Raw genomic sequence first — 27,526 nt, 5'->3', positions numbered from 1 at the left:
CCCATTATACTAACCAAACTTTTCCAGCATTGACCAGTCAACGCTGCTACTGAGTGGAAGATCGGAAAGGTGGTTACAGTCTACAAATCCGGCAGCAAAGCATCCCCTATTAATTATCGTCCCGTATCCCTTACCAATACTTGACCCAAAATGTTCAAATATATAATATTCACCAACCTTGTTAACTTCCTTTCATTGAACAACTTGTTTATGTCAGCGCAACATGGTTTTCGAAAACCTTATTCTTGCGAAACACAATTAATATAGTTTACACATGCATTGCACTGTATTCTAGACCTACCATCACTAACTGACTGTATATTTCTGGATTTTTCGAAGGCTTTCGACGATGTATGTCACAACCTTTTGGATCACAAACTAAAACATCTGAATATTGACTGTAACTTATTGAAATGTATTGAATGTCTACTTAATCGCTCACAATTAGTTTTTGCTATCGGTTATAACACCTGTTTTACAGAGGTGTCTTCCGGAGGTCCACAAGGTTCAGTTCTTGGACCCTAGGTACTGTTCCTGATTTAACATTAATGATCCCCGCTCTCTTATGGATTCTCATATTCACCTATTCGCTGATGTTTGCGTCATTTTTAGAGAAATAACCAACACTAACAACCTTACATTACTTCAGTCAGTGGCGGTCACAGAGAGTGGTTTTAGGGGGAGCGGACAGACTGCTGTATATAAAAAAAAGAAAAAAAATAGAAACAACGATTTTTCATTTTATTTGCACAAAAATTTTTTTCCGCTTTGTTGTTGAAAAATAAATGGCGAACGCTATAGACGTTATACCATTACTCAATCTTTGAATGTTAACGTTTACGCGAGCAATATTCATTTCGATACCAGGGGAAACGAGTCGACGTCTGAGATATTCCGCCACGACATGTCCACTAAGGTCAAAGCACCTGCCCGGACATTTCACCAGTGGGGTTAGCGGCCTTCATTTCTCAGTTCTGGGAAGTGGCTTAATTTGTTCCTCCCTCAGTCCTCAAGGCGGCTGGTCGGCGCTCCTTGTCAAGCCAGAAAGGGATGGTCCCCTCGCTGGCATCGCTGTGTCCCATGGTGGGATAAAGACATGAATGGGTGGCTCCCTCCCCCCCCCCCCCCCTCCCCCCCGCCGATGAGGTTGTTGGCCACCACAACCGCAGGTCAATGGCACCGCCGTCGCCGCCGCGCCGGCGGCATGGCAAGACAACGGTGGCGGCAAGGCAGGAACACGATACCTATCAACGTGTTGAACGTGGAATTGTGTGAAATAAGACAGCCGCTAACAAGGTGAACGTACAAAGCAGGGGACTACTTGACGAGACCGCCACTGACTTCAGTGCGACTTCAGTGCGTTGGAATCAGCCTCATCATATAAGTGCATCGGCGTCCACATTACTTATTATCTTAACTGGTCTCTTCATACCGAGAACATGATTGAAAATGCTAATCGCATGCTTTGCTACTTACGTCGCAACTTCTTTAACGTTCCTTCCAATTTGAAACTACTGCTTTATCAAACACTAATACGATAAAAACTCGAGCATGCAACACGTGTATGGCACCCTGCTCATGACAACTTCATTAATGATCTTGAGCTGGTGCAAAATAACTCTGTGCGTTTAATCCTTGTTAACTACAACCGCACAGCGAGTATAACTACTATGAAGTCTAATATCTGCCTCCCATAACTGACATCGCGTAGAAAAGTGTTTCGTATCACCCTGTTCCACAAGCTGTACCATCATCCCGCTCTTCGTGATCACCTCATCCCCCATACAATTTCTGTATCCCGCCGCATTGATCATGATCACAAAGTTGGAAGTATGTCATGCAACAGAAAATGCTGCTCGCAGTCATTCCTGCCGCGAACCTCATGCGACTGGAACCACCTTACCGCAGAAGTTGCCGGCACTGAAAATTACGAGCAGTTCCGCGTAGCACTAGCTAACATTGTATATTCAGGCGCTGTTTAATATTCATGTAATCAACTGTATTTTTCTCTCAGTTTTCGTATATTTACCATTCCCCCTGTGTAATGCCACTGGCCTTGAGGGGCAAATAAATAAATAAACAAACAGAGTAATATGCAAGCCTCTCACACGACATTCACTAATATTTCTTTCTTTCTGTAATAACGATTTGTAGACAGCCTAAAGGCTCATATTTCACTGACGGGAAGGTTCATTTTTCAGTCACAGTTCCATACTGTAGAGCGCAGGATAGCGCTTGTGCTGCATAGTTCTTCTGTGTGTGTCATTGTAGGCGCTATTGTTTGTTTTCTCAAGTACTATGCACCGTGTATCCCAAAATGAAGTTCTTCTAAATCTTCTTTGATATTAGCAGTTGCAAATTCAAGCCTTCTGCAGGATTGGAAGGAGGCCCAAGGAGACGAGGACTAATTTTATGCATATGTAAATAGCTAATCTATCTGTACTATTGTAACTTGCATTCTCTTTTTTGCTTTATGTGCTGTTCTTATATTTCGTGCCATAATGCTGAATGTCGTAATTTTTGTATGTATTATAGTGCAAATTGATACTGTATGTCTGCTGTCAAAGTGTTTTCTTTTTCTTTACCGTAATGCGCGATTGTAATGTTTATCTCTTATACTGTTTGGTGTACTTTCCATGTTCTTTTAAAGTACCAACTTGTTTTTCCTACGTTCAAAACTGTCATCTAATGGTCCCCTGGGCCTTGTCAAGCTGTGTGCACAGCTTTTAGCCCAGGGTGACCAGCCAGATTTTTCTGGTAAATAAAGTGCATTGACTGATTTATTAATTCATTGATATGCAACTTACAAATGATTGGAAATGAGGGGAACATGTGCACAGGGCGGAAAGCGCGTGGTCTGCAAGGAAACACTGAGGTGGCCCCGAGAAGGGCCTTTAGTAAGGACGACATCCGTTTTGTGCCTCTTCACTAAGCAGCGACGACACGGCGTGCGCAGTCCTCGTTTTGCTCGAGCTGTCGAAGCAATCCTTGGTAAAAAAAACACGAGGGAACAAAGTCGTGCTGTGTATGCAGATGTGATCGCCTCGTGGTTCCATTCACAGCGAACAACCATCCGGCAAGCCCGGCTCTTTCGACGGATTCAGGAAACGACTGAAAAGAACAAAAGTAAGGAGCGAAGAAAGGTGCACTGCTTACAGGTTAGAACACAAAAACAAAGCTAGGCGCTGCACTCGGTTAACCCATTCAACGAGGCGTGCCGTGAGCTTTAAATCTGATTTCGACAAGGCGTGAGAAGTCGCTAAAGAAGCAAAGGCACACTGCACTGGGTGAATGATATAGCTAGACTAAGCGCAAGTCATAACTTCTCTAAAGCCACACTGCACTCGTTTAACCCTGCAACGAGGCCTAGCGCGGGTTCTGATGTCTGGCGCCGATTTCGACAAAGAGAGGGAACACGGCCGCGAGATTGGATGCCCGCAATCTTCCAGGAAGCAATGAAGCGGCCCTGAAAAGGCCGTTTGGAGCAGCTCTTCAACGTCAACCTACAGCGGCGTGGCGGCGAGCAGTAGGCCCAGCGTCCGCGGCGAACAATGACATCGGCTTCCGAGAAGCATATCCAGGGAACGATGCTGCAAAAACAAAGTTTCGTTACAAGCACCGAAATTTGGTGAGCCCTCAATGCACGAGAAAACTTGCGACAATGTAGTTCAGTCCTTACCTCGGGGTTGAGAATGCGCACGCCCGACAAACGCGTCAGCGTAGCTGTCAAACGGCGGTCCTCAAAGCGCGCCTGATGCGGATCCTTGTAGTGCCGCGGCAAAAACTTTAAATACGAGCACGACACTAGCCACGTGCTCCTGGCGAAACGGCGAAAGCCGCAAGCAAAAACTGCACAGAAATTTCAGCTGGCTGTCGCCGACGAGCGCACCGCGTTGCACACGCCTCGAAACGAGCGCGCCGAGGATCACGAAACGAATGCCCGCTCACCACGCACGCGCGGCGCGGCGGGTGCACCTAGCGATTCCCCAGGCGCTCTAGGGAGAGGTCGAGAAAGGCGCGCTGACGCCACGTCCGGTTGAGAACGAGGGCGAAGTCAAAAAACGTCACGGAGAAGCGCATCCCATCGACCAATCAGCGTTTCCAGCCTGCCGTCCCGCAAACGCTTCTTGTATTTCATCCCTGGGTTTCCGTAGGCAACGCCGTCAACTTGTCAAGGTATGTTGGTTTATTTTAATTATTTATTTAATTTATTTATTTAAGCATACTGCAGGCCCTTTTCGCATTTTTTTTTTATTTTCGCCTAGTAGAACTAATATTTTTTTTTTCTGTTTTGATAACACGTCGCTGAAGCTTGCTCCGAGTCTCTAAGCGTGAGGCGGGTTTCAAGTTGAAGAAAATCCGTGACCTGAAACTGCGTGTCTGCAGCGTACGCCCATCTCGTCTTTTCTTTTGTCACCGAAGTTGCTCTTTACATACGTTTGCTTTTGCATGTGCATATCTGCTTTTGAAGCCCTTAGAATGCTCGTTTAAGGTGCATCAACTTTCAGCCTGTATTCTGTTTTACTTGCTTCATATTGCAGATTTCTCAGGGCTGGAGAAAAAAGTGGCCATCATTATTGCATGGCGCCGTAGTGTTATGTACACTGTGTATTAAATGGTGCATACGTTTGCGTCTGCTTTTTGTATTCGTTCAGATTTGCGCCGTTGAACGTAAGTTTTTCGGCACGGACTTTCAATTCGGTCTGTATTGTTTTTCTTTGACTGAAACATGAATGCATTTTGATTGTGGTGGTGTATGGTGCGGTCGCCGGCATGGACGACAGGATGCAATTCGTGCTAAGAGCACACCTAGTAAACTGAAATTACTTCTGTATGGCGCTGCTATTTGCTCTTATATGAGCCAAATCGGGTGACTTTTTGAGTTCATATTTCCTTTGTGTGCAAAATGCTAGGACATTTCACGTAAACGGATAAGTGCCGAACGGCCGAGCCAGCACGCATTCAGACGAGTGGAAAGGTGGATTACACCACCTGTAACGTAAGTATGCACCTGAAATTTGGCACATATGTGCGCTTGGATGCCTGCAGGCTGCACGAAAAATGAGGAATAATTTTATTGAACCAGAGCCGAGAAATCGAGCATTAACCTTTTGGGGCTTTCCATGGGACGCACAACTTTTTGGACATTGCTAGTTGTGGGGACGTTTTTTAGATGTGTTCAGGAAAAATGAGCACCTCCTGGGGAGATTCCAGATGTCCCGATGGGTCATTTTTGGGAGATTTTGAGGAGGTTTTGTGTTTGTTGGGAAGCACCTGGATTACAATCTAAACTCTGCATCATTAATGGCAACAGCAACGCCTAGCTAGTTGAAGTGCTGAAAGACACTGCCCTTTTTGGCACTTGTAACTTGTGGTGCATGCAACACAACACTACTGAGAAAACCTCTATTGCAAGCAAACCACACCTACTGCCATCAAGAACATCGACTGATCAAGTTTATGACTAAACAGACCCAATTTTTCCGATTCCCCTTTCCCCTCCCTGAGCTTGGCCTGTCTAAGTAAATTTATTCCTCCTCCCACCCCCTGTGGCACACTCGATCACCACGCTACCAGCGAACTGCCACAGGTCATGCATGCACGTGATTCATAAACGCCCTTACAACACACTCGTGCTCAGAGCAGATACCACAAGCAAATGGTCACTTGCACCTTATGTGCACATGTGTAACACTTGAGCTACTGCCGCCGCGGTGGCTCAGCTGTTATGGTGCTCGGCTGCTGACCCGAAAGACGCGGGTTCGATCCCGGCCGCGGCGGCTGGAATTTCTTTGGAGGAGAAATTCTAGAGGCCCGTGTACTGTGCGATGTCAGTGCACGTTAAGGAACCCCAGGTGGTCGAAATTTCCGGAGCCCTTCACTACGGCGTCTCTCATAGCCTCAGTCGCTTTGGAACGTTAAACCCCATAAACTAAACTAAACCAAACCATTTGAGCCACTGCAGGTACTACACACCAACATGCCATGGCCCCACTTCGATAGCATGTGCACCACTCTTGTTGAAGAAGGAATCAGAGAGGAACTGGCCCTCTCGTTACAGATAAAAACAAAACTGAGGTTGCCAGTGTACACTGGTCATGTGCCACGGCATGTGTCTCATGGCAGCACTTTTAGACAAGGCCTGCTTGCCATCGAAACCCAGGGCACTCCTGTGACAAAGGTACCAACAGCGTGAAACACATCAGAAGGCATCAGAGAACTGCAAACAGTAGAGCAAAGCTACTGCCAGCACACCCGTGCTCAAGCAGGAGCTGCTCCCTGGCAGTAACCCATTGAAAACAGGTGCCGCGGATATCCAAGTCATAGCCCCGTATCCTCATCCCTACTAGATCTTCCGAGGGAGGACTAGGGATGTCCTTATTCTAGATGTCCTGACAGGTTATCCGGCAGATATCCCACTTGGTCTTATTGGGGATACAGTTATACATCTTCTATTCTTTTTGTATCTCAACACATGTATGTGAGGTATTTGCTTCTAAAGTACCCTTTATAATTATAAATATTAAGATTTCAAGTCACAGTCGTGCATTTCTACAGGATATGCTTCTCAAAAAGCTGTACAACGATCCATATGCTCTCAATCTCAAGTGGAAAACAGTGCACGTGGCCTGAGGACCCGATCATACAACCTTCATAGCCAGTTTACCGAAAAGTGTGCACAGGATGGCCGGCACGTTCACCACTGTTCTCAAGCTCTGACCCAGGTAGACAATCCATGCTCGGCTGTCTATGCTTGTAATTGTTTGAAAATAATGAAATCCAAAACCTTTTCAAGACTTTTTTAAAGAACTGGTTAAAAACAACGGCATTTTGTGTTATAACTTCACTCCTGGATAAGCAAGTTTCACTTACATAATGGCATGTGTTTTAGCCAAGCGGTTCGGGGAAGCGGCAGTGGGTTGACCACAAGGCTTTCGCCAAGCACACTTCAGAATTTCCAAAGTAATTTTTCAGTAATTTCTACAGTAATTTTTTTTTGGTAGTTTTGATAGGCTAGGAAGGGAGTGCAGCTTTGCTAGACGTTCCAACAGGCCCCTGCGAGTCGGTGATTATATATTTTGAATCGGAACATGTGAGACCGCGAGAGCAATCGCGACCTCTTCAGTTTGAGTTGCACTACGGGTGAGGCCACGAACTGTGTTGCTGTTGTAAATTACTGCGGCCGTGTACCATCCGGCCCGTTGTAAGGGCATGAGGCGTCCACGTAGTACACACTTGTTTTGTTGCCGTAATGTCGGGCTGGGACTTCCGCTCGTAACGGGCGCTGAAGTGAAAGCGGTATGTGCCAGTAGATGGAATCTAATTTTGGATTTCAAATACCCCACCCCCCATATAAGGGGGTGGGTAGGCCGATCCCAGCTATAGTGCTATGCCGGGCCGACCCGTGGCAGAGGTGAAGCAAGCCTCAAGCACTCTGCCGCACTGCAAAAATTGAGTTAATATCCAGAGGGCCCACATAGGGCCCGTATCAGATATTAAGCTGATAAGAACAGATACTACATTTTCTATCTAAGCCATATAGAGGCCGAGAAGCGATAACCGGCAAATGCGCCCACAGTTCGGAGCCCCCTCGGTCGACCCTCGAAATGGCCCCAGGTACCTTGCAAACTGCAAGCGGCAATGCTCCCTAATTCCAGTGTCTTTCGTAATGCGCCTGCTCCTTTGGCCATTGTGGCTGCATAGGCGCTTGCCTTTTAGTGCTTCGAAGTTAATAATACCCAAATCTGCTCACAAACTGCATGGCGATTACTCGGACCAATGACGAAAATCGCCAGCGGTCGTCCTGGCGGTGTCGTCGCGGAACCACCGAGGATTGCATACGAGTGCATGAAGCTAGATATAAGAGAGAGAGAGAGAGAAACAACTTTATTTGCTCGAGCTAAATACGACGTCTGCTTAGACGCCGTCGATGGGAGTGGTTCCCTCTTCACGGGACCCATATGCATCCCTGGCCGCCTGGCCCCTGGAGATCAGGACGAGCTGGTCTTCCACGGCGGGGCTGGTTAGCAAGGTCTCCCATGAGGATGAGGGATGGGGTGGGGTAGTGGGGCAGGTAAGAGGTGGGGGGATTTCCTTGATGAAGTTGCATACTCCAATGACATGTTGGAGCGTGCCTAACTCAGTCTTGCAGAAATCACATTCCTTCTGGTACCTTTCCGGGTACATCTTGTATTGAAGGTAAGGGTGCGGGAAGGATCCTGCCTGTATCTGCAGTTATTAGGCCTATGATCCCCGTACGAAACGGAATTAGTCGTCAATGGAGAAGTGCAGTTCAACAGAAAAAAATGAGAAGGGCCGTCACGCGCGTGCAACAAGGCTACTCCCATGCGCTCGTAAACGCTATTAAACGCCGCAGCGGCAGCAGCGGCAACGCGACCGACGAGCTCTCTGAGGGAAGGAACGAATGGAAAAAGGCTCTTTTTGAGCATTTTTTGTGCAATGAATGGTCTTATAAATTTATTTTCATATACCTACGAATGTGTCCGGTAGTGAAAATTTCGTTGATAATATAAAGTAATATGGCTTTAAATCTGTCAAAATGCACTATGAGATCCCTCATCCTAACACCATCATACCCTGGCGATTTTGTGATTGACATTGTTTTCAATACGTCCCATAATTCTAGCTCAGTAACAGCAGGCACGTAAGCTGAATGGATGTTTGAAGCAGCAGCAGTAACCTTCCTCATTGACGTTCCCTGTTTACACAACAAGGAAAGAGATTCTATGAAGTGGTTATTGAATTCGGTAGCCATTCATTCGACACTCTCCGCAAATGGTCAATCAGGCATCCCAAAGGCGGCAGTGCCAGCGTTAGACCTGCCTTTCACAATGGAAGAACTATCCACAGCTATCGCGGAGACAAATAGACACACGTCTCCGGGTCATGATGAGGTGACCTATGAAGCCATTGCAAAGCTACCCCACACCTCCCGTCTTCGACTCCTGGAGTATTACAATTCTTCCTGGATGACTGGTGAGGTCCCCACGGAATGGAAGCTGGCGAAAATTGTGCCTGTTTTGAAACCCTGTAAGCTGCCAACAAGCTACGCATCATTCCGGCCCATTGCCCTACTGAGCTGCGTAGGTAAGCTGATGGAGCGCATGATCTGCAAACGCATAACTTGGTTCCTAGAAAGCCGAAATGAGTTCCCCCAAGAAATGAACGGGTTCCGTCAAAACAGGTCTGCGACTGACAATATCATCTCCCTCGTCTCATCAATTGAGGAGTACCTTCATGTTGGGTACATCCCGACAGCCGTTTTCCTAGACATCAAGGCCGCCTTTGACTCTGTCTTTCACCATGCAATTCTCGCCGCCTTTGCCAGTCTTGGCCTTGGAGGAAAGCTATACAAATGGATTGGGCATTATTTGAAAGAACGGAAAATTTTTATGACCACTCCAAACGGTCCAACACGCTTTCACACAGTGGAGAGGGGCGTACCACAGGGAGCGATGCTCAGCCCTCTCCTGTTCAATATTGCCCTTATACACATAAGAAGAAACCTTCCGCGAGGGGTCCGTATAACAATTTATGCTGATGATATCTGCATCTGGACCGCATCACGCTCGCGCTATATCACCCAGCAACGTCTACAGAGAGCGCTATTGCATATTTCAATGTACCTGGCTTCCAGAGGTCTTCGTCTCTCGCCAGAAAAGAGTGTTGCAATGGCGTTTACAAGAAAAACGATGACCCGATATCCGCTGCTCCTAGGCGGACGATCGCTACCATATGTACGATCTCAGCGATTCCTGGGTGTTGTAATCGACTATAATCTGTCATGGACACCTCAGATAAAAAAACTCCGCGAGAGGATCACTGCAGCATCGCAAGTGTTTAGGTTCATGGCTGGAACAAGGTGGGGTAGCAACTGCCGATCAATGCTTCTGCTTGAAAAAGCCTACGTTGAAGGAACCTTGCGCTACTGTCTACCAGTGTTTCAAAGATTATCTACATCAAGCAATAAGTCTCTCGTTGCCGCACGGAACAACTGCCTGCGAATATGCCTTGGCCTCCCAAAGGGTTCCTCTGCATTAGGAACAGTAGCGGAGGCAGGATGTCTCCCGCTAGAGGTGATTGCCGCCCAGGAAACTATGCATACCCATCTCCGCCATGTTCTTCAAGGGAAGAAGCACTTCCTGCACCTTGTCCACCTAACTCACAGCAACTCTAGCTTTGGCCAGGCAGTGCAGCTCCTGCCCATCCCTACTATTAATCAGCCACAGAAACTACTACCTCCGGCCTTTCCTCCATGGACACTCTCTCCTCTAAAGGTGAAGAAGTTTGTTCCAGGTGTGAATGCAAAGAGCCGCATGCCACAGGCAGCGCTTCTGCAAACTACTCTCGCCTACTTAACGGAGGAATATAGGCAGCACACCCATATCTTCACCGATGGTTCAACTACTAAAGAAACCTCTTCATGTGGCGTTTATGTGCCCTCAACAGGCCATGCCCTTTCTTACCGGCTGCAGCGGAGGACATCCTCTACGACAGCTGAGCTTCACGGCATTAAGGAAGCTGTTTCTTACATCCTGCGCCGAACCGCCGACCGTTGGGTTATCTTCACCGATTCGAAAGCATCTCTCCAGATCCTGGCCAACCTGCTGAAGAAAACGAATCACCAGCCAGTTTCCCTGGACATCGGATATCTACATCATTTAGCTATTAACGCAGGCCACTGCATAACATTTCAGTGGGTACCTGCTCACTGTGGCATTCAGGCTAATGAAAAAGCAGATGAAGCGGCCCGTAAGGGCCATCAACATCGGAGATACATTAGAATTTTTTTTACGAAATCTGATGCGTCCCAGGTGGCCAAAAGTTTTGCTTCCGAAGAAATGTATCGACTTTGGAGTTTGCCGACATATCAGTACCAATTTCTTCACTCAATCGACCCACATCTTAGATCAAGGCTCTCACCCAGAATTCCTCGACATCTGGAAACACTTTATCATCGACTCCGTCTTAATGCTGCATATACAAACGGCTTACGATACCGTTTTAGACAAATGGACAGTCCGCACTGTGACAACTGTGCCGCGATAGAAACTGTGGAGCATATCTTGCTTGAGTGCCCTGCATATGCTAACGAGCGTGCGTACTATGAACATTGCATGCAGAAGCTCTGCTCAGTGCCCCTTACAATGGACAAAGTTTTAGGTCCCTTAGCCTGTCTTAGGCAACAGAGACTTGCAATGACTTTTCTATTCACATATTTAAAAGACATTGGACATCTCGATAAGCTTTAAATTCACTTGCACGTACCTTCATGCATTCTTCATGCAGTGAACTTCGTCAGCCCATTTGACGGACTATGCACTCCATCACTCCATAGGTTACATCAATACTCGCCATTGCATCCTTAGTACCCATTTCATGGCCGCATTTTATCTTCGTTTTTTTTTTACCTCTTCCACTCTGCTCTCCTTCTGTCTTTATCTCCCAAATTCCCCTCCCTACGCAGAGTAGCATGCCAGCGATTTTTAAACGCCGGCTAAATTCTCTGCTCTTCATTAAAGAGTCTCTCTCTCTCTCGGTAGCCAGGTCTACACTGTTTTTATTTGGAAATGCTTGTTCTAACACGTCATGAATGCTTTTCTTGGGTGATTTTCCTACAGTGTTTTGTACTAAGTTCCATGTTTCTTCTACATTCTTACTGCATGTCGAAAATTGATTAAGTTGGTACCATTTTTTTTCGCCAGTCGTATTTTCGCTGTGATTTTATTACGCAGCTGCTTGAATTCTTCCCTTAGTGCAATGTTATGTAGATGGGCATGGCACCTTCTTAAAAGTTTACTTTTATATATAGGATAATTCAATGATTTCCCTGTTTATCCACGAACTTGCCTTATTTCTATTTCATCCTGACCTTAGGTTCTGAGGCATTATAAATTGATTTTAATTGCTCAGCAAGGAGTTCATAAGCATCTAAGTGATTCTGCTGTAAGAGCGAATTCCAGTCGAACGACTTAATTAATCTACTTTGCCATTATCAATCACAAGCTTATCCGCAGGTTGCTAGTTGCGCAATCGCAATGGAGCGAATTGCGAAAACCATGGCGAAAACCGTGCAAAGCGCTAAAACCCACCCGGTATCCTGTCTGCCTCAGCGCTCCCATTCAAGTGTTGCTGCAGGGGCGCAAGCAGTTAATTTGCTTAACTTTCGCTGTTTGGCGCCAAATAAGTAGCGACCACAAGTGAACGCGTGTTGGGGGCATGCAGGAAGAAAATGCTTTCTTTTCTGGACTATAATGGAAAGAGAAATTCCTACTTGCGCGCAGCAGCGCGCAGCTGCCGTCTCCAAGCACAGGCGGTATTTTATCGTGCTATAGGTTTACCCCCGCGAGTCAGCGCGCGCGCTGTGGAATTGCTGTCTCCGGTCTTGAATAAATAAACCAGTCAAATAATTCGGACTCCGTATTATGAGGGGAACCTGGGAATGAGGCAGCGCACCGGCATGCTCGAGTACTCGCCGGCCGAGCAGGTGGTGGTGGTGGTGAAAACTTTTATTTTGTGAAAAAGTGTTTGGGAGCCACAGAGTGGCCCCACTACATGGTCGGCGTCCCTAGTCCGGGACACCGCATGACGAGGCCCCGTCTCTCTCCCGTTTCACCAGAGCCCTTTGGGACTCAAGCGAGGAGCAGTTGAGGAGGGCAGTCTCCCATGCCTCTCTGGGAGGGGTAGGGGTGACACCCCTCGCAACACGGATACCCAGGAAGAGCCACTCATAACCTACAATGAGGTCACAACGAGAAGCAAACTATAACCAGAGGAACTCTCCCACCAACACTTAAGTTACTGAACAGACTCAAACAGATAGCCTCAAGACAAATACAAACAGACACTTACCCTAACCCGAACTGTTTTACTGAATTTATTGACGGAATAAATCCTGTCTGCCGCTTTTTCGGGGGAGAACAACTTAAGCCGTATGATATGGGCCTGTAGACACCATATATAGACCTCCCGAGGACATCCTGCCAGATCCTTCATAGGAAGCCTGGGACCTGCGAAGGACCAGCGAGGACAAAGACGTGCAAGTCAATGTCATCGAGTGGGCCTGCCGAGCCAGAAGTCTACACGGCATCTGAGCCACAGCCAGCGGTCCCCAAACCACCTCCCCCTTTCCCCTCAATAAAGGTTATTCCACTCCACCAGTCAAACGTCGAAGGACAGAGACTAGGCACACACTGAAACTGCGTCTCTGCTCTGTCCTTCGTCGTTTGGTAAATTTATTCAAGACCATGTATGTACTACCAACTTACCCAGATTGCAACTCTTCTGGAGTGCTCTCTCCAGTGCCCACGTCTTTTTTTTGCGCTGTGAGACGATAAGCTTGGCCTAACCCATCCGGCTACCCAGGCTTCTTATCTGTATGCTCCCCCCACCCACCATCATAGTGTCTTTCCGGCGCATGTCACACAAACGGGAAAAAGAATGCGGCGCCGAAGGAGCATGTGTGACTCAAGCTCCAGCGTGGTGGAGCTTGGGCAGCGTGGGCGTGATCGGGGGAAGCGACATGCGTAATCCTGCAGACCCTTTCAGTTCACGATAATTACCGCCGCACTGCGAACTAGATTTGCGAATGCGTCGTTCCAGCCGCCGCGGTGGCTCGGTGGTTATGGTGCGCGGCTGCTGACCCGAAAGACGCGGGTTCGATCCCGGCCGCGGTGGTCGAATTTCGATGGCGGCGAAATCCTAGAAGGCCGTGTACTGTGCGATGTCAGTGCACGTTAAAGAACCCCAGGTGGTCGGAATTTCCGGAGCCCTCCACTACGGCGTCTCTCATAGCCTTAGTCGCTTTGGGACGTTAAACCCCATAAACCAATCAACCAACAATATACATAGCTTGCACTGGCGCCATGGAGAGGAATCCTGGGATATGTTTCCGCCATGCCTATGAACCACAAACTCCAGCAGTATGCATTCCACATCGCTTATTTGGGCGGTCCAAGCGGAGCGGGAGCCGCGGCAGGAACCAGCCGACAAACACAGTCTTCCTCCCTGTGCGAGCGAACGAAGGCTGAACACAATGACGGAGCTTGCATGTGGTGCGCATTAAACATGTCAACACGCCGTTAGGAGAAGCGCCACTCGCACGCGCGGCGCGCGGTTCGATATATAGAACGACCGGAGAGATTGGAGTACTGCCCGTCTTTAATGTAATTTTACACAGGATTTTCAGGAGGATAATCTGTGTGCGTATAGCCTTTCATCAAAAGCCAATTTACCAATTTTACCAGGTTCAATATATCCGGGTTCGACTGCATTAGAATTTGTGCATAGTCAGCTTATGATTAACATGATTCACCTGTTTTCGGAAAGCTACCACGATGGCTCAGTCGTTGCGGCGCTCGGCTGCTGACTCGAAAGACGCGGGTTCGATCCCGGCCGCGGTGGTCGCATTTCAATGGAAATGTACGCGGAATGCTGAAGGCGTGTGTACTGTGCGATGTCGGTGCACCTTAAATAACCTTCATAGCCTGAGTCGCTTTGGGATGTTAAACCCAAATAACCAACCAATAACTAACCTGTTTCCAGTCATCCGCCACTGCCGGTTTCAGGAAGCCTATTTTTAAATATCATTGACGGGCTTAAATCTGAAACACCTTGTATACGTCAGTCCGCCCTCAAGGGGCAATGCACTGATCGGCAGGGTACATGCAGTCGCGTCAGCCTCAGCCGCGCCATGGCCGGTGTCTGTGTGGCTGCGGTAATGAGTCGGCGTCGCCATTGGGGCTTGCAGGGACGGATAGCCGTCCAAGCTAGAAACAGTACATGCGAAAATAATCAAAGAAATGCATATGGTTCAAGCGGGACCGCTCCCCCCCCCCCCCCCCCCCCCCCCCCCCGTCCTCATTCCTCTCAACAGCCCCTTCCAGAAACGATCCATAAAGAATGGAGGACAGATCTTGATAGGGTGCAGGCTTAGCTCCTTCAGCTCTGCTGCAGCAGAGTCCGAGTGAGTATATATGGTATTACGTCCAGCCCGATTTGGTCTAGCCAAGGTCCTCCCAGCATGAAGCGCAGGTTTACATTTAATGCGCAAATTTGTAGGCCACAGGGGATCGATGTTAGTAGATTGGAAGCATGCCGACATTTAAGCCCGCTCACCGCCGGTGAAGCGATATCCTGTAGATAGCACAATTTGGGCTTACTGAGGCTTTTCCTGCACGCCGCCCGCATCTGCACCTAGTCGTCCAACACAAAGCCAAACTAGGCGAATGCCGGTTGGATGAGGGGAATGTCGGCCCGTTCAGCCCTGCCAATGCCATTATTGGCCTATGCAGATTCGACAGGGCCAAGCGGAATGTGGGCTTGCCCAACATGTATACATTCCCCTCATAGGGTGATGTAAGCATTAGACCCTGGGCAGCCACGGACCTTGTCCCAATAAGGGACATGTTACGCTGAGCATCATGTGCTACCTGCACTGAAATTAAGCAGGTATTCAGGCACGGCTGACTGTGTACGCTTCCTCCACTAGGCAGCTGTATATAACTGCCATGTGACGCCGAGCATTTTGATACCTGCGCTGAAATTAAGCAGCTATTCAGATACGGCTGGTTGTGGACGCTTTCTCCGCTCTGTGCTTTTGCTAGGCAACTGCATTGTGGCGAATCCTCCCTGAGGCTGAGGCAGCCGTGTTCAAGAAAGGGAATACTATATACCAACACCTGCACTCCATACGCGCTCAAAGCAAAGCTGTGAAACTTTATTCACTGGCTGCAATTAAATAAAAAACACTCTATCAGTTTGAACACGGGACCATACCCGATATTGTTAACCTACGAAGATTCGAGTATATAGCACGTATAGAGCTTTCGGTATATTCTGGGACTAACAGCGCTGCTTGCTTGAGTGCATAACTATGCAAAGCCCAACGGTAAGTTCAAGAACAAATTTTGTTTGATTTTTTAAAAATTATTTTTCAATACCTAAAATTCCCCAATGATGTTGTGCATGAGAGGTGGGCATTTCTAATGAGAGATGAAATGTTCAACAACATTCTTGAAGGCGTGAGGGCCGCGATAGATGGCAGCTGCAGCGTGAAAGCATTACAGTCCTTGGATATTTGTACTTTGTAGACAAAAAAAAGAAGGAAAAGAGAGGCCCATGAACTGGCTGAAGCTGTGGGGACGCCTTCGTCCCCTGCGTTCGCTTTCCCTCAATGCACTAGTTCCCTGTGGTTAGCTCCCCCGCAAAGCACTCCTCTCGGTTCGGTTATTTTTAACTAACAGGGAGGGCGCTCGCGGATGGATGGATGGATGGATGGATGGATAGGAGCGCCCCCTTTGAAACGGGGTGGTGGCAATTGCCACCATGCTCAGCTTTTCTTTATTTATTATTTTTTTGTTTACTGTGTTGGCAATTCTCATTAAGATTCTCCATCACCTTTGCCTACGGTTTCCTACAATTCTAACCTTATGCCACATCTCTGCTTTTCAGCCACCAATCCTCCAATCGCTTTTTGCTGACTTCCACTGCAGATTTATTTACATGACCATTGTTTTCTTTAAACCCTAGGGCCTCAGAAAGAGTGACTGTGCCTGCATCGACATCCGGATGGATACCATCACATTTGATTATGAGGTGTTCAATTGTTTCCACAGATCTACCACACACTGCACATGTGTCATCTTCTTCGTTAAATTTCTTTTTGTAGCTGCGCGTTCTAAGACACCCTGATCTAGCTTCAAAAAGTAGGGCACTGCCTCTTGAGTTATCATAGAAAAATTCTTTCCTGATCTGCCTTTTCCAGAATCGATATAGTTCTACACTATGTTTCTTTTCCATTGAATTCATCCAATTTTTAACTTCCGCGTTTTTAACCTGTCGTTTAATGCTCTTTCTTTCTCCGTCCTCATGACCGGCATACTTACTGGTTAGTTTTCTAGTTCTTTTACGCCACTGTGAGTCAACGTTCTTTCTGTATAAATATTTAAATACCTTAGCTGCCCATCTGTTATCGTCCAATTTCCTCAGGCGTTCTTCATATAGTATTTTACTCTTAGCTTCCTGTGCCTCGAACGATGCCCAGCCCATATCCCCTTGTACTGCCTCGTTTGTGGTTTTGCCGTGGGCACCTAGTGCTAATCTTCCAACAGCTCTCTGACTTACGTCTAATCTCGACTGAACTTCTGCCCTTAAAGGGAAACTGCAGCACTTTTTTGAGAATTTCGCGATATACAAGGATTTAAATTTATATAGGCTGTAGGTAAAGCATGCCAAGTGTTTTTGCACTAGCATTTAAAATAGTGACGTAATCGACGATCGAATTTTGCGCTTCTCCTCAATGCACCGGAGGAGTGCAGAAAAACTCAGCGTGACGTCACGGAAGGTATGATTTAAAATTAGCGCTGTCGTCAGCCACACCCTGCCCTGACTCGTTAGACGATGCCAAACAACTCTCGGTAGGGTTTGCCTTTGGTGGCGTTGGTTTTTTTTCCTTCAAAGCAGGCGTATGTGCGTTGGAAATGTACCGATACCTTCGATGACGTCACCATGTGTCCCCCACTTCGAGTTGTGCGCTGCGGAGAAGCTTGAAGGGCGTCCGGATTTTAATAGGCAATTACTTCACTATTTCAAGGGCTAGCCCAAAAAGACTTCGCATGCTTTACCTTAAAGTTTCACACATTCGACCCTCTTAAGCTCGTTGATTTCTAAAACCTATGCAGTTTCCCTTTAAGCACAGAACCGCATTGCCGAAAGTAAGTCCCGGCACCATTATTCCTTTCCAAATACCTCTTAGTACTTCATATTTGTTGTACCCCCATAATGCCCTATGTTTCATTATCCCGGCGTCTCTTCGTCCTTTTGCCCTAAGAGCCTGTTCATGCTTTTCCGTGTATATCTGCCCTTCGTTTAGCCATATCCCGAGGTATTTGTATTCGGCCACTTTGGGTATTTCATGGCCTTGTATTGTAAGCACCTGATCAGTTGTATCGTTAAAAATCATCACACCTGATTTAGTTGCGCTAAAACTGAATCCTAGAGCGTCTCCTTCGCCTCCACAGCAATTAACCAAAGTTTGTAAGTCTTCCTGGCTATCTGCTAACAGTACAATATCGTCCGCATACATTAAACCCGGGAGTCGCTGCTCAACTACATTTCCGCCTAATCTGTACGATAGATTATAACCCAGATTACTTTCTTCTAGCCTTCTTTCCATATTTATCACGTAAAGCATGAACAGCAGCGGTGATAGAGGACAACCTTGCCTTAATCCTTTGTGCACCCCCACAGTTGTGGTACTTTTTTTCCCTTCCCATGTAGTTTCAACTTCATTATCTCGGTAGGTTTCCTGTAGAAAATCAATTACCTCATCACCAACACCTAAATCTTTCAATATGCTCCACAGGAGTTCCCTGTTCACGTTATCGTATGCACCGCTTATGTCCAGAAAGGCTAAAAACAGAGGTCTATTTTCTGCCTTAGCTATTCTATGCATTGGGTAAGCACGAACAGGCTATCATCTAACCGCCTACCCCTTCTGAACCCATTCTGAAGTTCTCCGAGTATCCTATTCCCTTCTACCCATGACTGAATTTTTAATTTTACCGCCTGCATTGCCAGCCTGTACATAACAGATGTTATCGTAATCGGACGGAAGGATTTTATGTTCATCTTATCTCCTTTCCCTTTATAAATCAAATTCATTTTACTCTGTCTCCAGCTGTGCGGAATTTGCTGATTTGTTATGACTGCCTCCAATGCTTTTATCAGCGCGCCCTTGCTTCTTGGGCCAAGTTCATTAATCAGCTTAATTGGAATTTCGTCTATCCCTGCGGATGTGGTTTTAGGAATATTCGCTTCCGCCTTTTCCCAGTTAAGACTAGTCAGTTCTAAGCTGTTCTCTATTGTGCTGTCCTGTGTTGCCGCCTCACTTGGGGAGATTACCCCATTGGTGTTGCTAAAAGACGCAGCTATAAATGACGTAATGTAGTCCACAGCATCGTCTCCCTCTAAACATTTTCCCTCAGCATCTATAATCTGTTCCTGCGTTCTTTGATTTGCTTTTCCCAACCAGCTTATATGGTTCCAGAATTTTCTTGGCCCCCCTTTATTTGCCTCGCGAACTTCAGCCAGCCATTTATCAGAGGACTGCTTTATTTTAGCCTGGACTAGGACCTGAACTTGCTGTTTCTTTTGTCGATAAGATTCCCATTTGTTTCCTATTTCCTCTACAGATAACTGCGCCCTCTTTGCTTCTCTGTGTTCCCTTGAAGCCACCCGTCGTTGTTCGATGGCCTCCTTAATTTCCATATTCCACCAGCTTCGTGGCTTCTTCTTTCCTCTCCAGCGGTTAACTCCTTTCACTTGTTTCATTTTTGTAGCGATGAGCAGTTCCAACTGATTATAATCCCAATTTTCCATGTGGCGTTTCTCAATTACTTCTTCTATATCGGCTGATATTAGCGCTATTTGTTCATCATTTAATTTTGCGTTGTCTTTTGGACTTCGTTGCATTTCTCTTTTGACTAGGGCTCCCAACTGTAGACTAATACGTTTATGATCACTTCCTAGGCTGTCCTTCCCCTCTTTGTCTATCTCCATTATTGCGAGCTTGCTATAGTTGCCCTGCGACATTAGACAGTAGTCAATGGTTGTTTTGCCTGTTACGGGATTCCCACGTGATTTGTCCCTCACATTTAGTTTCTCTATTGACAATAACTAAGTTGTGCCGCTCACACAAGTCTAGCATTAACTTCCCGTTACAATCTGTGTATCCATCCAGATCCTCGATGTGGCCGTTCATGTCTCCAAGCAAAATAATATCGACACCGTCTCCAATCTGCTTTATATCGTCATTGAGGCACTTAACTAGATCCTTGTTTTCTTGCCTGCATTTGTCCCCGGTCCCCGGTCGCGTCGCAGCGACACCAGCGCCACGGATGGCGTTTTGCTGCCACAGATGGCAGCAATAAATGCCGTGTTTGTGTCAGCCAGTGTGTCGTTCCTTTGTTCCCGCAGCCAGTGTGTTCGTTCCTTTGACCACGGCGAGCGCTACCGAGCGCTCGCCGTGGTCGGCGAGCGCTCGGTAGCGCTCGCGACCACTGGGTGGGGTCCGCGCGGCTTTGAACTGTGTCAGCCGCGGTAAAACGGGGAGAACGTATTTATCCCCCCATTTTAAACCCCACAAAGCATAGTAGTGGATGATGCGGCAGGAGTAATGATAGGCGGTAAAATTACATGCGAGTGGGTTCATATGGCAGAGTTCGTGGAAGAAATGCGGGTCGTTGGGGAGGTTAGCTGGCGCTTTAAGATGAATAATACTAGATTTGTATGAGTAATCAGAAAAAAAGAAACGCGCAGCACGGTTTTTAACTGATTGTAAATTATAGCTAGGTAGGGGCCCCGATAGTGCATGCATACTCGAGTTTGGGTCGACGACATGGTAGGTTAGTAATTTTGCGGGAGGCTAATCGAAGGTGACGTCACGTATGACGGCACTACGTTTCCAGCGGAGAAACGGTTATTCCATGAAAGACCGACGCCACCGAAGGTGAAGCACACGATGCATTGTTTGGCGCCATCTTACGACGCACAGCAGCATGCAGGCGTAAGCAGCGGACATCTGAAATTTCGGCAACAATGACGTCACTGCCGAGTTTCCTCGCACTCCTGCAACGTAGTGAGGAGAAGCGTAAGCATCGTCGCGGTTTTAATCGACGATTATGTCCCCATTTTAAATGCTAGTGCAAAAATACCTTGCATGCTTTGTTTAGAAGCTTGATAGATTCGAATTCTTGAATAACCTCGAATTCTCAAAAAATCGTTTCAGCTTCCCTTTAATCGTTTAATGGGAATCATCTGGCTGACAGTGCTGCTGACATGGCTTCCATTTCTAGCCGTATCGGGCAGGCGCGCGACCTATTTGCGAAGTGCAACCGGTAAAGATAACGATGACAGCGCCGCCCAGCGGCGGATCACCGCCATAATTGCAGAAAATTACTCATAATTATCTCTGGCTGTATTCAACCTTTTAGGTCGCAAATCGAGATGCTTAGTGGCTTATAACGTCGTGTAGGACCCCCTAAGCTAAACTTGTTCTGCCGTCTTCGTTTCAAAAATTGGTCACACGGTTGGCGAATCATTTCTGTATCTTAAGTTCAAAATTTCCGCCTTGATATATATTATACGTACTCTCTGGGGTGTCTAATCTCTTTTAGTAAGCTCGAATGAAACTCTTGAATCGTCGTGGTCAATAAATACGGTTTCAAGCCTTGCGGCTGTACAGGCAGCAGTCGGCAAATACGCAGCAGCGCGCAGCTTGATTAGCAATTATTACTAGCGCCGAAGACGCTGACGACTGACGCCGCCACGGTCTGCGCGTGTCGACGTCGTTCGAAAAAAGAAACCGAAGTATCAAGAGCTCCAGTGGCTCTGTTCGTCTACAACCAGCAACTCGTGTTTATCAGGTTTGTGCTGCCATGTTTCCCACATTCTTGTTCCGTATTCGCTACGGCTTTGCGGACGTAAGACAGTGCACTGTTCGAGGATGCCAGGCCATCCTGTCGCAGACACTGCAGCGTGGCGTCTATCAAAGCGATAGCTGGGGTTGCATTTCTTGGGGTTGGCTTGCTCACTATATCCGACTCGGTAGAATACGGCTCAAGTTTTGTTAGATTAGCTTAGCAATGTTTGCAGATAGAACACGGTGCAAGTTTTTAGTAGATTATCTTAGCAATGCTTGCAGATCAGTTGGTAGAAAATTTAAGCTGAGATTAGCTGCCTGAGTGGAGCTGAAGCTTGGCTCTTTTAGACCATAAATTTGTACACGCAGGTAGCTAAGAGCATGTTGTCATGAGCCTCTCACTTGAAACAATCGATCCGCAGAAACGGCGGTGAAGTGGTGCGGCATGAGAGATATTTCCTCACTTCCGGTGCGTTTTACGGGACATGCCCTTTGTTAAAAGGTTGTTCATCTGAAATGCGGTGAACGACCGTTGGAAAAAAAAAAAAAAGCCGGCTACTTTCCTTGCTTTTCTTACGGGAAAAACGTGAGTTCCTTGCCATATAAGGATTCAGAAGCGCACATATAAAGCACACTGGAGGTTACTAGACGTATGGACTTCCGCTCCTTGTGCTCAGCACTTGTTTGCGACCTGCAAATAACAGGGCACACGACGTTGAAAGGACTAGCGAAGGTGGACATGACGGAGTCTCTTCAACCATTTTGAGACTTCCTTCCGAAGTGGACGTTCCTCTATTTGCATCCTAGCTGCTTTCTGACGTTTTGGAAATTTCCTTTGCACGTCTATGGATCTTCCCTCTATTCCGTCTCGAATAAGATAATAGTTTCCATCTCTCCCGAACGCTGGCGCCACTCTTCACATCCATCGTTCCTATAATTTGTATGGTACTGGGACAGGAGTGGTATACACCCACCTGGAACTTATTTTAAAACGCCAGCTTATTTTAAAACGCCTTTTAAAAGTGTTCACCATTTGTTGCCGGTTTCTCATGCAGAATTGAGCCGCAAAAAATATATATAGTCTTCGATCCAACGCGGTTAGAATGAGAAGCAAAAAGGCACGAGGATTAAGCAAGCCCCACCTTCGTGCCGTAGTAAATCAAGCCCCTCTTATGAACTGGCATGTATGCGTGGTGGGGTGGTTAAACCCCGATTTGCTTTGTAATTGAACCATGAATACTATTTCCGTTTATTTTGGCACAGTCGTCCATCTCACACTCAATGAAGACCAAAATAACTGCTGATTGTTAAGGGCCACTGGAACGCGGCCAGTTTTTTTTGCGACCTTCTAATACCTCGCGAAAGAACCAGGAAGAAGTTTTTTTCCCGAACTTCTTTTTAGTGTGAAAGCGCTCATCCAGCCGTTCTACCCCGAGCAAGAAAATTGTCGCCAACGGTCTTGTGCCCCACCTGTAGTTGCTGTAGCAGCAGCGACGCCTATGCTTAGTCTAAGCCTAACTTAGTATGACGTCATGCCTGACCTTGTAAATTCGCAGTAATGACCTACGACATTTGACCTTGACCCTTTGAACTTGAACTTTTTGTTCGTGGGTGCGGGACAACTGTGTGGTACCCATCCTAATGCATAACACACCAAACATGCACAATTGTGCCAAAAAGGGCTTTCGCACGGATAAATCAGTCTAACTAGGTCAAACCCCGGCTAACTTTTTTTTTTCTTCGACTCTCGCATCACTAGCCCAAGGCTGCCACGATCCAGTGTACTTGTTCTCCGCAAATGGTTGGTTTGGTTTATGGGGTTTTACGTCCCAAAGCGACTCAGGCTATGAGAGACGCCGTAGTGGAGGGCTCCGGAAATTTCGACCACCTGGGGTTCTTTAACGTGCACTGACATCGCACAGTACACGGGCCTCTAGAATTTGTCCTCCGAAGAAATTCAACCGCCGCGGCCGGGATCGAACCCGCCCGCGTCTTTCGGGTCAGCAGCCAAGCACCATAACCACTGAGCCACCTCGGCGGAGCCTCCACAGATGGAACAGGAAATCGCTCTTTCCATCTGCCTTCGCAGTGGTGCAGGACTTCCGGTAGCCCCGTCTAGCTATGGCCGTATCGACGAGCGCAGCGCGCAAGACCCTCCACTCCGGAGCGCCCAGCACTGCTCCCGCGGGCAAGCCCAAGCCAGGGCTGGCGGGCGATGGGTAAGTGCCGAGATGCATGTTCATCATCATCATTACTAATCTCATCCGGCAATTTCCTCGCTGGCGTCCCAGAACCCTCCTCGCAGCGCCGCCCCTCTTCCTCCGCTCTCCTCCTCCTCCTCTTTTTTTCTTTCACGGCTGTTGCGCTCTTCGGTCTATTCCTCCGGCGAGTCTGCCTCCGCGCAGCGCCGCCGCGAATCTGCGCGTCTTCTGGACCACGCGGTCTGTGTTCTTTAATATTTTTCATGTTTTATAGTTTAATTTCTTTATTATTTTGTTCCTTTTCATATTTGCATTTTTTATTTGTTTAATTCACTCACGAAACCCGTGCGTTCACTAGATGTGCCTTTTCTCTAATATTTTTCGTGTTTTATGATCTAATTTCTTATATTTTTGTTTCTTTTCATACTCGCAATTTTTTCATTTGTTTTATTTCACTCACGAAACCCGCGCGTTCACTAGATCTGCCTTTATTCTTGCTCAAACCGTGTTCGTGGCGGCGACTACCATTGAAGTGCCAAATGCCCTGGTTCGATTCCCAGTCTCAATAAAGTTTTTTTGTTTTCTTCGCCGGAACTCGAACACACTTGCTAGCATTCCCTGCTCACGGCAGTATGAGGCATTAAAGGCTTTCGCCTTAATAAAGCGATTCTGGGGCGCTATGCTGGAAGGCCCGAGTTTGCTGAAACTCGGAATCTTCCCGAGCTCTGGCGACGCCCTCAGATGAGTGAACCAATGGTATCTAGACAAAATCCCACCCTCGTCACGCCTCCAACTTCATTGGGCTATCTGGATATATTCCGTGCATTATCATCACATCGGCGCCACCTCATCGGCTTCTTGGGCGGTCTACAAAGAACGGGTCACTTGAGCCAACCGCCGGTGCACTTTTCATTTGTGTGTCGCTCCACCAAGTGCACTGCGTGTGCAATTAGACAAACAAGGTTTGTTGAATTTTATAATGCACTTAGTACACCTTTATAAGCATTTTATAGTGTGCAAGATTTGGATTTAAAGCGCTTTGGAGTGATTTATGCATTATTAAATTTTGCCTTGTACCGCGAGGGAACGATACCAACGCCCGTGATCAGCTGACCGCCAATGGCGACGAGGTACATCTGCAACGCTACGGAAGTAGTCCGCAAAAAATAAAATAGAGAGGTGTATCACTCCGCGCTGTTCTGTGGCCGTGTGGTCTAACGCGTCGCTCCGGAGAGTCGACAGGCAATGGGAGCGCGTGGGTTCAAATCCCGCATGGTGAAACTTTTTTATCACACATTTTTTTTTCATGGCAAGTTGAATTTCGCGTGACTTGAATGAGAAAACTCGGTTTGTTCAGAATCGCTTGAATATTATGCCGTGTTCTGAAATGAACTGCATGCATCTGTTCATTTCATGCATACCGCGTTAATGTGAGCTGTCCGAAATTCGTTGTCAATGAGCTCGCACCGGTTTTTGGTCAGCAGTGGCGGTTATCTTCCCTATTCTGCAGCATTGTGACTATACTTTTTAGATGCAAGTGAGAGGTGTGTGCGAAAGACGACATTCATTCGTCGGATTTAATTAATTAGCACAGTGGTGAGTGCTCTGCAGTGGCCCGATTAACAAGTGGCCATCTTCAACTATCAATTTCGCCGTTGCCGAGGAGCCCACTTTTTTTTGTGGGCCTCTCTTAAGGTACCTGGCATGTTATGAATTGTTCTGTGGAACCGGTTAGCGGCTGATCCAGTCTTCGCCAAAGGAGTCTGGGACCGACTTTGGCACTGTGCTGTAGAGATAGCCCAAAGGACTTGGCGAGAACAATTATCTTTTTTTACTGATTGCAATGTTCAATGCATAATGTGCCTTCCTCGTGAAATAGTTGGCCTTCACCATGTCAGGGCTCGACTTCGAAGGGGCCTTTACGCCAATGTAGGTCCCGTGGACGCATCCCACGACGTCTGTGATGCCGCCGCGCAGAAGGAAACGCTCCTCAACATACGCACGCTCGGCCGCAGTCGTGGGCAATGCGAGCCACCGCTTCTGCACAGCCGCGTCGATAAGCGCGTTGGAGATGTCCCTCACACAGCGGCTCACAGTGCTTTATTGGCGTCCAATAAAGCGGTCTGCGCCGACGCTCCCCTGGAAGCTCCCAGTCGCGAAGAACCGGAGGGCGCAGAGGACTTGCTCTTCGACCGAAAGCGAATGAAGCCCGGTACGCACTCTCCGCAGGCGTGGGTCGTCGCCTAACTATTTACACAACCATCGTACCGATTTTTTGGAGAGGCGAAAATGTCGCTAGAATTCGTCGTCGGCCAAGGCAGTAAACGGGTCCAGCCGGCCGTACTGACATTTGCCGTCAGAGGAAGCGATTACCCAGGCTGCTGCTGCTGCCGCCATGACAGTCCCGAGATGAATTCGGGGCACTTCACCGTTCACGAGTTTAGCTCCGAGTTCACCTGTCAATCAAAACCATTGGTCACGCCCCCGGCGTGCCGTACATAAATTATAGGCGTACGCGCTATGGGTGGGCCACTCCCAACATCCCTGCCGGCTACAGGTATGCTGCGCGGCTGTGCTGATTGCTGACAGACATCGACGATGTTGACCATCGAAATATAACAGGCAAAACGGACGTCGTCACTGATAAATCTAAGCACCTCTGCGAAGGACACGCAACGTGGTGAAAGCCGCCGATTTCTTCGCTCGCATACCAAGATTGCACAACACTATAGCCTGTTGCAACCACGTAAGACACAGCACAACGCTGAAAGCACGTCACACCTGCTTGCAAGGCGTCAAACACGGAGCACGACGGCGAACCGGTGCTTGGAGCACGTCCTACTCCAACAACATCGCATCACAGGTGTTTGGCTTGGCCGTCCTCTCATCGGTGATAAAGCTCAGCATCAATGTGTCAAATACATCTGGGATCGACAAACGATCGCTGCTCCAGACCCAGTGCAATAAAGTGTTTGTAATTTCTAGCACGCAAGCACTGCGTACTTCAGAACCGTAATACCTTTCTCTGTTATAAGTCCGATTCCATTATTACAAACAGGATCCCTCACCTGCCCGAATGATATTAATGCGATGTCCCTGCGGTGTACAACGGCGATCGACGTTAGTGACCAAACCAGTCCGCAAAACCTTGAAGTGCGCGACGTTAACAAATACTACGCAGATACGCGCGCCACCCCCTTCACAGCTTTTAGTCAGCGTCTGATGACATAGGATGAGTTGTGTCGCTGGGTAGCACGCTCTTCGCATCCGCAGTGCACTAAAGAGGCGTCACACACAACAGGCATACGTAATGAATCATTGAACACAGCCAAACAGCAATTTTTTTTTCTCACGCCGCATCACAGCCGCTCGCACTGCCAATTTCTACCGCTGAGATTCGCCAAGAGCGTACTAAAAGCAATGGTTGGCCATAGCGGGGTGCGGCAGCGGCCGTAGCAGCGGAGAGCTCCACCTCAGGTCACTGCAGAGAGCAGCAGTGACGCGGGGGTGCAGTGAAGCTCAGTTTTTGCGTTTGTTTATTATGCAAGCCAGAAGATGCATGACTGTTATATTTTGATAAACGACACAATAAAATATATTACCGCAATGGCCGAAAAATAAGACAGATTCAGCGTGTAGTAGTTGCCCAGTCTTTCCAGTCGAAGGCAGCGCTACCGGCGGCGTGTCAGCGCAGGAGCTCTCTCGTTTTCGACACGGTGGGCTGCCGCTCTAGTTCGTATGCAAGCCACGCTGAAAGCAATTGCCTCACTATCGCCTCTAGCGGCAGAAAGTGTCAAATCTTTGTTGATTTCCTAAAGCTATGCTTTTCAACAACACTTCATTGTATTCAGATTTTAAAATACATTTGAAAATGAACAAAATG

At 47.5% G+C, this 27,526-nt stretch overlaps 1 protein-coding gene and 1 non-coding gene across 2 annotated transcripts in view; one reads left to right on the top strand and one right to left on the bottom strand.

The window, feature by feature from the left end:
* Positions 1-7,360: 7,360 nt before the first annotated feature.
* LOC149362599 (U2 spliceosomal RNA) lies at positions 7,361-7,558 on the bottom strand. The gene has a single exon (XR_016289303.1). It is a non-coding gene; the product is annotated as a U2 spliceosomal RNA (small nuclear RNA).
* Positions 7,559-23,563: 16,005 nt separating this feature from the next.
* LOC149362598 (uncharacterized) overlaps positions 23,564-27,526 on the top strand; it is a 45,617-nt gene continuing 41,654 nt past the window's right edge. Inside the window, exon 1 of the mRNA XM_089568341.1 lies at positions 23,564-23,661. Within this exon, the coding sequence (XP_089424467.1) occupies positions 23,564-23,661 (98 nt within the window). The remainder of the gene's footprint in view (positions 23,662-27,526) is intronic.

Source organism: Amblyomma mixtum, chromosome 2, assembly GCF_055824585.1.
Source record: "Amblyomma mixtum isolate Tamu chromosome 2, ASM5582458v1, whole genome shotgun sequence".
Taxonomy (NCBI): Eukaryota; Metazoa; Arthropoda; class Arachnida; order Ixodida; family Ixodidae; genus Amblyomma; species Amblyomma mixtum.
The sequence above is the reverse complement of the archived record's forward strand: the minus strand, read 5'-3'. Positions and strand labels throughout refer to the sequence as shown.